At 42.9% G+C, this 12894-nt stretch overlaps 1 protein-coding gene across 1 annotated transcript; it reads left to right on the top strand.

Moving 5' to 3' along the window:
• Positions 1-3522: 3522 nt before the first annotated feature.
• Positions 3523-10067, top strand: LOC308172784 (adenosine deaminase domain-containing protein 2-like; the record flags this gene model as incomplete). The annotated part of the gene is made up of 10 exons (XM_080547733.1): positions 3523-3673; positions 4461-4600; positions 6478-6844; positions 7127-7255; positions 7630-7780; positions 7913-8080; positions 8272-8483; positions 8933-9167; positions 9650-9782; positions 9957-10067. 10 exons carry the CDS (start codon positions 3523-3525, stop codon positions 10065-10067), a joined length of 1797 nt encoding a protein of 598 aa, XP_080403859.1.
• Between the last annotated feature and the right edge of the window lie 2827 nt (positions 10068-12894).

The raw sequence follows: 12894 nt of genomic DNA, 5'->3' as shown, positions 1-12894 counted from the left end.
TATTATTTTGGACTGATGGTGATGATGATGCTACAATAAGGAATGTTCTGAATAGTATTACTAATATTTGTTTTGATTTTGATGTTTGATACCGTCTGAATGTCTTGGAAGCCATGTGCAAGGCACGGAGGGAGGGAGGGAGTGAGTGAGTGAGTGAGGTGTGTGTGTGTGTGTGTGTGTGTGTGTGTGTGTGTGTGTGTGTGCGTGTGCGTGTGCGTGTGTTGTTGTGACTGGTATGTGTTGCTGTATGATCCTTTCCTATGGCCTTTGTCCTCTGACAAAGCACTTACTGTATTATTATTGTTAATATTATTACTTTTGAGAATGAATGGTCAAAGACCAACTTCAACAAAGAGATGTAAAGATGAATTATTTAAAGATTGCATTGAATAAAGATATCGAATGGACTAGTTTTTGTCTCTGTGTGATTTCTCTCAAGTCCTCTTTTGCTTTCGGGCTTTTAGCTAACTATGTGCCCGGACGTGCCATAAATATTCGACAATCATTTAATAGTTGTCCAATTCACTTAATTTTTTTATTTAATTTTATCAACATCGGGTAACTAACATGTAATTTTAAACCTAATTTAAACCTGGATAAGCAGTTATATAATAATGTGTAATCATCATTATCACATAACAACACTGTAAATCATTGCATCATATTTACATACAAAAATAACACTAAAGCAACAACACAGCCACCGCTAGATAGTTAGAATATGCCGAAAGTTTATTTCCTATAGAATAAATCATTGCGGGTGTGTGGGTGGATGGTTGGTTGAGTGGTTGGTTGGTTGGGCGGGGTGTTGCTGTGGAAAGTGTGTAAGGTGGGAGGGGGTGTGTGTAAGGTGGGAGGGGGTGTGTGGTGGTGGGTGATGTGTGTAAGGTGGGAGGGGGTGTGTGGTGGTGGTGCTGTGGAGAGTGTGTGTGGTTTGTTTAGTAGTTGTGTTGTGTTGTGATGTGTTGTAGTTGTCTTGTGATGTGTTGTAGTTGTGATGTGTTGTGATGTGTTGTAGTTGTGATGTGTTGTAGTTGTGTTGTGCTTGCGAGCGAGCCAGTCCTTGTCAGATGGTCCAGGGGCTTACTCTAGTAAGAGGCTCTGCGCTTCTTCTTGCAAAACAAGCCGCAAAGACAACATCTGCAGAGTCTTGCTAGGAAGCTCTTCTTTTTGTTGTATCCGGGCCAGGGCCATTCACCGTATAACTTGTCCAAGTGGGCGAATTCTTCTGGCAAGTCTTTGATACCCTCTTCGATAAGGTCGCTGTGATACAAATTCCAGAAATTCCAATCCTGCAAATAAAAAGAGACACCAAATGAGTGGAAAAATGCAAACGTGCGCCTTTCTTTCTGCCCTGAAGCAGCTCTTCCTTCAGAACTGACAGAAAAAAAACATTTCAAAGTGTTACATTGTCAATCAAAGCAAATAAAACGTTTTGGGGGGGGGATTATCAACTGCTTACATGCACAACCGGTGTGTCTAGCTTGTCCAGGTGCTCCACCCTCTCCCTCTCAATACGTAACTCCAGCTTGGTACTGGGCCTGTTAGTATCGCTCTTATCTGTCTCTGTGGGGAGGTTGACAGAGTACGGTGTGTCATCCCCACTCTTGGTGCCCTCCGCGAAGGTCACAGACGGCTTCAAGGCTGCCCTCATCTCCATGGCGATGATGTGACACGCAGTCAAAGCCATCCGCGGTGTCTCCATGAGGGCCCTTCTGAGAAGAACTACTTTAGGGAAGAGCCTTCCGATTTTTCGCCAGATAGGATAGTACAACGTTTTGGCGAATGCGGTCTGACCCTCTGGGTCACGGAGGGCAAGACACTGAACCCCAAAATTGCTCCCAGTGAGCGGGCGCTCAGCGCCTTGAATGGCAGCTTGCCGCCATTGGTGTGTGGCAATTTTGGGGTTCAGTGTCTTGCCCTCATCCTCACCCTCCCCCTCCGCCTCCCTCCACTCCCCCCTCCCTAAGGGGAATGAGTTAAAGTAACACCGCCTGCCGAGAGGGGACGGAAGGGGGGGTAAGGGTGCCTTCCACACCCTCCCTCCCCCTCCCTCCACTCCCCCCTCCCTAAGGGGAATGATATCTCTCCTTTTGCGTGTCTGTGCGCACAGAACCACACAATAAAACCCGCATCAATTGGAGATCACCTGCTCTTGTCTTCACTGGTAACATAAGCAGAGGGTGAGGGCAGGACACAGAACCCCATCATTGCTCGGAGATTGAACTCCCAGTGAGCGAGACTCAGCCTTGAATGGCAGCTTGCACCTGGTCTGTGGCAATTTTGGGGTTCAGTGTCTTGCCTCACCCTCCCCCTCCCTCCACTCCCCCCTCCCTAAGGGGAATGAGTTAAAGTAACACCGCCTGCCGAGAGGGGACGGGACCCTCCCTCCCCCTCCCTCCACTCCCCCCTCCCTAAGGGGAATGATATCTCTCCTTTTGCGTGTCTGTGCGCACAGAACCTCACAATAAAACCCGCATCAATTGGAGATCACCTGCTCTTGTCTTCACTGGTAACATAAGCAGTTATGGAACTAAGTAGGAATTAGAGGGGAAAAAGAGAACTGATAAAATATGAATAAAACATGAATAGAATGTAATAAAGATAATTTTAAAAATAAATCACTAGGCCTACATCAAATGACCTCATTAAGAAGATTATAATGAAAGACAAAAGTTGTGAATTTGAATTTCATCAGGCAACTGCCACTCAGATATTAGTAGCCTATAATTAATACACAGATTACAGATATAGCTCTTGGTTTCTATGGTTGATTATTTATATAAACTCAACTTGATGGGCTATTTTGGAGTATAGAGTAATGTATAAATGCTGATTTCAAATAAAGGAATATATTTTATGTCATGCCAAATGTCACCATCAGATGGCGCTCAGTCCTGTGGGAGAGAGAGAGCCAGTTGTCACCTGTCTCCACCCAGGTTAGCCTGGCGTCCGGGTCTTCACGTGTTCCTTGCAAGCGCTGTAAATGTCAGCCCACTTGTTGCTTTCTTTTCTCAAACAGCACAACAGACACAACAAACCAGGAGCCCCCAGAAGCCCCAGAGCACAGTAGCAGCACCCCCTTCTGGGCTCAACAGACCCAATAACCTCAGGGTTACTGTTTCTGTCTAGAGCAGTGGTTCTCAAACCTCTCCTCGGGGACCACCAGCCGTTCCACATATTTGATCTGTTCCACCACCAGCACACCTGATTCAACTAATCAAGTACAAACCATAATTGCTTTGTACATGATTAGTTGAATGAGAGCACATTAGTCTGTTCATTAGAACGTGCACATGTAATCATATTGCCAAATGCTTTAGTGGTGCATAATCATGTCGCCCAATGATGCCCATCAGTTGAGTTACTGATTAACGTAGGAGCATGTTGAAAATTAAAATGTTTTTACAAATTTCAGATGGTAATCCAAGGTTCACATTTAAGAGAACCACTACTAACTTCAGCTAACTTTGACCACTAAAAAAAACTAAACTAAAAGAGTTCAACATTTGTCACCAAATCATGGACAAGATCAACGTCGTGGTAAGGTGCGCTGGGACTGGGAAGACCCTGGATATTGACGTCTTCCCCCTGGAGAGGGTCTCATCTCTGCTGGAGGAAGCGTGCAAACAGGCAGGGAAGGACAGCGGGGAAATGACTCTAGTTCACAATGGTAAGTTTAGAATGAGAAGGTTCTATCTCCGTTTAGAATGAGAAGGTTCTATCTCCGTTTAGAATGATAAGGTTCTATCTCCGTTTAGAATGAGAAGGTTCTATCTCCGTTTAGAATGAGAAGGTTCTATCTCCGTTTAGAATGAGAAGGTTCTATCTCCGTTTAGAATGAGAAGGTTCTATCTCCGTTTAGGGTAATTCAGAGATATTGAGCGTCAAAGTTTTTACATTCCATTATGTTTTGTGAGATGGAACAATCAGCCTATTTACTGTGTCTTTGATGAGCGATGATCTGGTGGCGTCTTAATAAACTGGTTCAAGATCAGTTCGGTTGGTTGTTTGATTTGTGGTGGTTAGATTCATGCCTGAGGCAAGCCACCACTTACTCATCTCTCACACCTGCCACTGACTACGCAATTGACTCATTAAGTAGCACAGTCAAGTAGTTCCGAAACAGTTTACTGAAAGAAAAAAAAAAGTATGAAGTTGAGCTAAAAGACACAGTAAATGATAGGCTCCTTATGGACTCCATAGCTGCTATTTTCAGATAAATATTCAGAGACAATGTGTTGCACAGCAGTTAATAAAAATACAAGATATACCGGGTAATATAGGTATCCATGAATTAAGGTGCATGTATATGGGCAAAACTTAAATGTTGTTGTAAACTGTTGAACTATCTCACATTTTCAATGATAACAGAGTTTAATTGCGTGTTTTTTTCAGAAGTGCAAATTGCACGGGTCCTGTTTCCTCTCACGTGACTCCTTCCCGCCCTCCGGTCCTAGACACTCCAGGTCACAGACGTCCAGTCTTTCTTTTCTCTCCGACCATCAACCTGTTCGCTGCCCACCGCCCAGACCGACAAGACACCTTACCGCGAGGACGCCAAGTGGGATTCACCTTACCGCGGAAAGCCTTCCACCAGGTATGGAAGACATTTTCATATCTTATCAATGGACATATTAATGTGTTAATATCTCACGTGCTGCAATTATGTTATTGAATTAATCTGGCTTTAAACGGTGTGTGCACTGTCATTGAACTAGCTGTGTTAGCGTTAGCATTTCGTTAGCTTAGTTGCTATTCATTAGAGCTTTCGTCATTAGCGGCTGGTATACGGTCATTAAATATAGGTCATATATTACATATAGGTCATTAAACATAACTAGTTATGTATGTTATAGGTAAAACAGTTCGTCGAGTGGACAATTCGGACTCTTTCCAATTAGATGCTAGCTACGGGTCAATCGTCCGCATTCGGAAAACGCGCTATGTAATTGATTGTAAGCTACCAAGCTATCACATCTAGCTAGTTATGTATAAAATATATTCCAAATGCTGCACTATGACAATAATGTAGCCGTGAAACCAATCTACATTCTACAGCTATTCAACCCCCCTTGAACCCTGACCCCCCAGGTGGGCTGTCCGGACATGGCCATTATCAGAACACGCGGTGGACACGTTTTGCGTAGGGGGGAGGGGGATTACAGTGATGAACTGTTAATCAGTATTTAAGCCTGTATGGTTATGTATGTGTGTGTGTGTGTGTGTGTGTGTGTGTATATATATATATATATACTAGGGTTCGACCATATCGATTTACTGTATATGCCGTATGTTTTTCTGGCAGTTGCACGTTGTAAAAACTCAAGCGTCAAACTCTGCTGTGTAGTATTCGACAAAGATGTAGAAACGTAGATGACTCATGAAGATGTTATAGCTAGCTATCTACAATTTATCATCAAAATAATGAACAGCAAGCTAGATCCAAAACTAGTGCCGGTGGAGAAGGGCAAGTGTGACATTGGACAGACTACCAAAACAGAAAAATAAAGTATCTGGTTTTTCAAATGGCGTCTTTGGCAGTCAACGTTACTATCTTTGGCAGTCAATGAGTTAACGTCCTTATGATAATAATATTAATAATAATAATATTATTTATAAATATAATGTATTTTTAAAAAAAAAGATTATCATGGGCCCCTGTCAGTGCTGGGCGCTTAGAATCGTCCTAACTTACCCCCCCCTAGCGGCGCCCTTGTATGTGCAGTATAACTTCTGTTCAGTCACATCCCTGCGTTGTCATATCACGAGCCCTTAACAAGCCAGGTAAGATAAAACGATAAATATCTCTCACAGAGATCATTCTTACAACACAGAGTAATGTTATATATTAGCTCCTTAACTTCACTCATACAGTAAGTAAATTAATGAACTTAAGTTACTTAACTCATACAGTAATTGAGTCTGCACAGCGCCACCTGCTAGCTATAACTTTTATCTACAATTGAAATATAGACCAGAACATTTTATTTTAACTCAACGAGACTAACCGGCATACATAATGCAAATCGAATAGAGTGAAACAAAGAACAATTGAAATTAATTATATTTCAACTAAAAATCTGGTTGAGTAGGATAGCGAGCTAATTAGTTTAGCCAAAACTGCACGTGCGCTTTTTTTTCTTCCACCATACTTCAACCACAGATGTCGTTCGGGATGCCAGCAGCATTTTAATGTGAGGGAGACATTTGCAGATAATCATACACACGGTTCTAGTGTTGTTGCATCAGAAAATGTTTGTATGAAAAAATCCACGAAAGCATCTCATAAGATGCCAGTCCAGAGCAGTGGTACTACAATGCTAGGTCTGAACACGGACTACCATCACAATGGCCTACGGCCTACAGTTCAGATGTATCCTTGTTTAGCCTTTACTTTAGTTTACGAATGGCATCTCTTTCTAACAACTGATGCATGTGTTAAATGAATTCCCATGCACTCTGTGTTCACTGCAGGTACTAATCATGGTGGACGAAGATGTTGTACGTAGCCGGCTGCCTAGAAAGGCACAGTTCTCTCTTATGCACAGGGGCAGCAGCAGGGGCGCTTTTGGACGACATTTCTGTGTAAGTGGTGACACTGATTCCAGTAACCCAGACGTTTCTGGGGCTCTGCTACCAGAGGACTATAGGCCCATGAGGTCTTCCCTCGCCAAACCCCTGCTGCCAGACCCAATGCTGGAGGAGGAGGACGACTCTGATGACGACGACAGTGATGTCCTCTCCCTCCTTGGCACATCCCCACCCAAGTTGGACGACAGCTTCCTAAAATTGGGGCTCCAGGACCAGTCAAACAACCTGCAGAGCAGCCCCAAGAGTGGAGGTTAGGGGCCACGTGCTCTCACTTGATGATCAAACTGATATTGAATTCATATTAAACAACTTGTGAGTGTATTTAGAAGGGAACAGGTTATTTTGTGATGGAAGTCAGTGGAAACATTCACAGCTAGGCTTGAGGATTATAACATGGGGCATAAACCTGTTTGCCTTTTCTAACAGTTTGATTGAATAGTCTTCCATACTGTAGCCTACATACTGCATGATCTGCCAAGAGTCAGGGTTAGTACATCTCTTCTTCTGACTCTGAAAGCATCTGCTTTTCTAGTGGGTGACACTGACTGGCACATGGGTCGGATGGCAGCAGTGTCCAGTAACGTGTTTGACGACCTCCTGGGGGAGGGTTCCCAGTTCCACAGCTGCAAGAGCAGCCTGGCTGCCTTCGTCCTGGAGAGAGGTGAGGTCTTCTCTCTGCTCACTGGGGAATCTCAGGGATGCAAACTAGTCACCTTTTCGATTTTTAATCCAAAATCACGTCTTTTTTTATTTTTATGCATCCGAACCCCCCAAGAAGGTCTGTTTCCACAACTCTCGTTGACCTTCTCACCTTTTCAACTCCGTCCCTGGAATCTATTCAATAATAATACACTACAAAAATATGTTAACGACTGTAAATGACACCTATTTTTGATGAGCATGTCTAATGTACGCACACACAGTTTATGTGTCGATCATGTGTGTTATATATATATATATATATATATATATATGTGTGTCTATAGATTGTGAATAGTTTATGGATGTGATTCTCCCACATTATTCCCTCTCCAGAGCTGTGTGACACTTGGGGCCAGTCCTATGTGCGCTACAACGTTGTGGCGTTGGGCACGGGCGAGTCAAGCTGCAGTGACTGGCTCTGCTTCAGTGGCACCATGGTGCATGACTGCCATGCCATGGTCATCGCCAAACGGGCTCTCCAAAGGTACATCAGCCTGACAGGAGTTTTGTTGGATCGTCTGGACTTACTTACTCACTTCACTCACTTGTTTGGTTTGTTTAGCTATTAATACTGGAGACTAGCAAAGGATGTGTCCGATCCTGTATTTCTATTCAGGTTCTTGTACAAGCAGCTTCTGCTGTTCTTCAGCCATGACCCAAAGTGCAAGGAGCGCTCCATCTACGAGAGAAACTCCGACAGCCACCTGCTCCAGCTCAAGCCCAAAACCTACCTTCACCTCTACACCAACCAGACCCCAAGAGGGGCAGCACAGTGCGGTTCCATGTGAGTGTGTGCATTTTCATACTGGCTGCTGTTGTTGAGTGTCCAATGCGGAAATCTTAATTGCTTGCATCCACTCAGAAGTGTAAGAATTGGATGGGAATTACATTTTGGGGCAGTTTACATTTCACTAATTTAGTGATCTAATTGAGTGACCCAGTGAGAGTGATTGTGTGCATCCTCTGTCCCCATAGGAAGTCCCTGAATCTCTACAGTTCCCTGATGCTGCAGTGCCATGCTAAGGGCTCTCTGATCCCTGTGGCTCTCCTCCATCCGGGTGTGTGGGGCGCCCGGGTCTGCTGCATGTCCGACAGTGACAAACTTTGCCGCTGGGCCGTCACCGGGGTCCAGGGGGCGCTGCTGAGCCACTTCATTGAGCCACTCTACATCATCAATGTGGTCCTAGGTAAGTAACCAAGGATGCATTACAATCACAGTAGCATAGGCCGCCCTCCCTTGTAGGACTGACAGACAGTGCTCCAGTGACACTGGGAGGTATTAAGCCTCTAGTCCCCCCCGTCCCCCGGCCAGGAATGGCTGTTCTATGTTCTACGGTAAGTAGCCGTTGACGGCTTTGGTTTTCAAACCATAATACAAACACAACAACCAGAATCTTAATGCTGACTTTTGGTACATTTTGAAATAGTCACCGAATCTTTCTCAATCTAGTCTGTTTCCCTGAATAATGTTCTGTGTAATACTGGTGTGTGATACTTTTCTCAGGCTTGTTCTAACATTTTATCTTTATCTTGACAATTCTCAGCAATCTACAGCAGTGTTCTAGAATTGTATTGGGGCCTTAACTGGTTAAGAAGGAATTTTGAGAACTTGGTTCTGGTTCACTGGTCCGTTCAGGTGACTCCAGCTATAACTCGGACAACGTGTCGGACGCAATCAACAATCGCCTGGGGGATGACTGGGAGGAGCAGCTGGTCCCACCCTTTAGGAAACAGAGGATATTCTTCCTCGGTTGTGACGGGGTGGCGCCTCAACACAGCTCTCCCCACTGCAAAGACCTCAGCATCAACTGGTGCCTCGGGGACCTGAGCATCGAGGTGCTGGACAGCACAACAGGCTTTGTTGTCGATGGGTAAGTCAATGGTGCTACTGGTAGACGATGCTCGTAACATGGGAACAATTTAAGTATTTTTGATGAAACATAGATGATCTCGATGACTACTTGCATACTTACCGTACTTGGTATACTACCATTACAATGAAGTCTGATGGGTACTGAAGACCCATCTCTTCAGACTACATCTTGCCTGTCCATCTTGACTGTAAAGACCTCTTCACTCCCCACTACCCTGTACAGTTCCTCTACTGTATACCGTATATAAAAAAGATCCTTCCTTCTTCTAGCATTGTGACTGCCAATAGCACCTGCTCCTAGCATAGATGTGTTCTTATGATGACTGATGTGATTCACTTACTTGTTAGACACGTTTGTAAGTTGCTTTGGATAAAAGCGTCTGGTAAATGTCAAACATTTAAAAACAAATTATGTAAATGTATAATTTCATTGTGGAGGGAGCTTTCTATGTAGGCGTAATGCTCTCTCTGGCCCCTTAGCTCCCCAACTGTGAGTGGGCCTGGCTTCTCCAGCAGACTGTGCAAGAGAGCCCTCTACTGTTACTTCTGCAAAATTGCAAAGCTGAGTGGGCAAAGTTCTCTACTGAACCTCCAAACCTGTCACAGTGCCAAGGTGAGTTGTTGAGCCATGAATCAGTAGATATCCTGGCACCCGTGGACCTGTATTTGTCTGCACTGCATATAGGCGACATCGTAGCCATATCATGTGCTACCGAATATCATCTGGCCAAGATTGTGTTGACCGCATGAATGTGAATTTTGTGTGATGTGTTCCTTCTTGTTTCAGTTGGAAGCCAGTCTCTATCAGAATGCCAAGATGGTTGTCAACCACCAGTTCCTCTCCAATGGCGCAGGACCCTGGGACTCCAAACACCTGGTCGACAGCTTCAGCCACTGAAGTCACTGAAGTTTGTAGTTTATTATGTTGTTGTAGTTTATGATGTTGTAGTTTATTATGTTGTTGTAGTTTATGATGTTGTAGTTTATGATGTTGTAGTTTATGATGTTGTAGTTTATGATGTTGTATAGAGTAAACTAGCTTGGGTGTGTTTCTTTTCTCAAACAGCACAACAGACACAACAAACCAGGAGCCCCCAGAAGCCCCAGAGCACAGAAGCAGCACCCTTCTGGGCTCAACAGACCTAATAACCTCAGGGTTACTGTTTCTGTCTAGAGCAGTGGTTCTCAAACCTCTCCTCGGGGACCACCAGCCGTTCCACATATTTGATCTGTTCCACCACCAGCACACCTGATTCAACTAATCAAGTACAAACCATAATTGCTTTTCACTTGATTAGTTGAATCAGGTGTGCTGGTGGTGGAACAGATCAAATATGTGGAACTGCTGGTGGTCCCCGAGGAGAGTTTTTTCTGGGGTCCCATGTCATCATCACTGACCACATTTTGAACACTGCTTTCTCACTCCCAGATTATCCACCTTGTTCTATCATTTCACTTTATCTCTCTTTCTTAAGATCGTTAATCGTCTTTTAACACATCTATACAATTCACTGTTTCAGGGTGTCTCATCGGCATCGCCATGGTGTCTGAAACCTGCCACATTATAGTTTTAATTTAGTTATATTGAATTTAATCAGAATGACCAGTGTATAGGAGATTATTTTTATTTTCTAACTTACATTTTGCAATTGAATAATTTACGTTTTGGATATGCATATTTCCAGGGTCAGTTTCTCTGTTATTCTCACATGGACCAAATATTGACACGAGAAAAAGGAAAATGATGAATGCTACTGCTAACAGAAAACAGTCTACACTGTTTGTAGAGGGGAAACTATACTGCTTCTAGTACATGTTTTGTGCAGTTTAAGACTAATTTGTTCATGTTTTGTTTCAGTCTTACCCAATAAAGAGCATTCCATATGATGTGTTTGTGTTGGTTTTGTACTTTTGTACAGAAAAAAATCTAAATTCATATGCAATGTATGTAGTGGAAATGGCGGTAATACTACAATGATGACAAGATTAACATGGTAACGTCATGTTCTTCATCTCCTCAAGTCTTGGTACAATGAGATGTGTTTGATGGCTAAAACCTGACAGCAGGGGGAGCCAAAGAGACTGCTAGCATTCAAAGCTGAATCCATCCAGTCAATATGAATATGACTTCTACTAATAACAAACTCATGGCTATAACATTAATTAAATACATACCTGTGTTTCTCTTTATACCTTCACTCCAACTAACTTGGGAATCATTGATTAATGAAGATAGATTCCTGTGGAGTTGGGATAAATTCCTTTAGAGTTCCTGAGTTCAATTTGGACAAAGGAAGGAAAGCTAAACATGTTCCTGAATTGACTGGAATGTATTAAACTAAATGACTTTATTCATCCCAGTGGGTCAATTGTACTAGGCATTCGAAGTGGCAGCAAACATTCACACAAATAGAGCACATAAAATGATCTCTGACCCCTCCCACCCTGCTCACCACCTGTTTCAACTGTTGCCCTCTGGACGGCGCTACACTGAAAAAATGGGAAATAGCAGGTCTTTGAATTTACACAAATGAAATCACTATATGCAACACAATTAATTAATATTCCTTTTGTGAACATGGTTTAATCAAGTAGACTTCAATCGTTTATGGAAAATGTTGAATGTACTTGTTTCTCTCGCGTTGATTGAAATGGATTCAATTGAGTTTGGTCACCACCGGAAATGGGATATTCAAAAGGCGCCAGGAAGTGACGGTGGTCACTCTCTATCCGCTTTTGATTGATTGATTGAAAACTTTATTAGAAGATTTGCAGAAGTAGGTACATGAAAGTACATATTACATACACGGTCAACTAACAGGATAAAAACCCAAGAAAGCCACTGGCTTATTTCAATTGGGGTCCTTGATTCTCAATTCATCGTTACATGTAAGACAGACAAAAAAGCTTGTTAAGTCTGACGTCAAAAGTGACGTTTAGCCATTTCCGAGTCCAAATCAGAAATTCTCCGCACCGGAGTACCTGTGAACTACAGCGGTAGAATGACAGTTTAATCGTTTTTTAGACTCGGATCTATTCATACAACAAGGGACACAGCACTTTACCGTTTTCTCCATATTGTCAGGGTATTTGAGCCTCGGAAAAGCGCTATATAAATATAATTAATTATTATTATTATTTCGGCATCTCGAAGACAGCGCCTCAGCCAACGTTGGCCCCGGAAATACGTCACGACTTAACAAGCGGATAAGACGCTAAAAAAAACATTGTTGCCACATTCTAGAAGATGCTTTGCAGCCAGCCAGTCACGCTGTGACAGAATTAACGGAGAAAGTACGTATATGTTGAATGCACTTATTGTAAGTCACTTTGGATAAAAGCTTCTGATAAATGACTGTGAAGTAATGCTAGCTGTCCATATATTTTCTGTTGTGCAATAGCTAATGTTATAAAAATGTATAAGCTAGCTAACGTGTGACCAAGTTATTTCAATCTAGCTAACTCAAAATCGTCATACCACTTGTAGCCAAGTTGACTATCACCTTTGTGGCTTTCTAGTTAGCTAAATTAAGTCCAAGAGGAAGGTATTTAACCTAACTGTACAATGTAATAAGTACAATTTGGCCATTCAAACACTCTTGGGGACTAAGTGAATTAGGAAGACTCGTTTTTTTGCTAGCTAATGTTGCATCACTTAAACCAAAGTGAGATTAAGCCAACAGTGGCCATTTTGTCCAGCATTGCTTTTGTTATACATGTTTGTC

This window comes from Nansenia antarctica, assembly GCF_963989245.1.
Source record: "Nansenia antarctica genome assembly, chromosome: 17".
Lineage (NCBI taxonomy): Eukaryota > Metazoa > Chordata > Actinopteri > Argentiniformes > Microstomatidae > Nansenia > Nansenia antarctica.
This window is presented reverse-complemented; position numbering and strand designations above follow the sequence as displayed.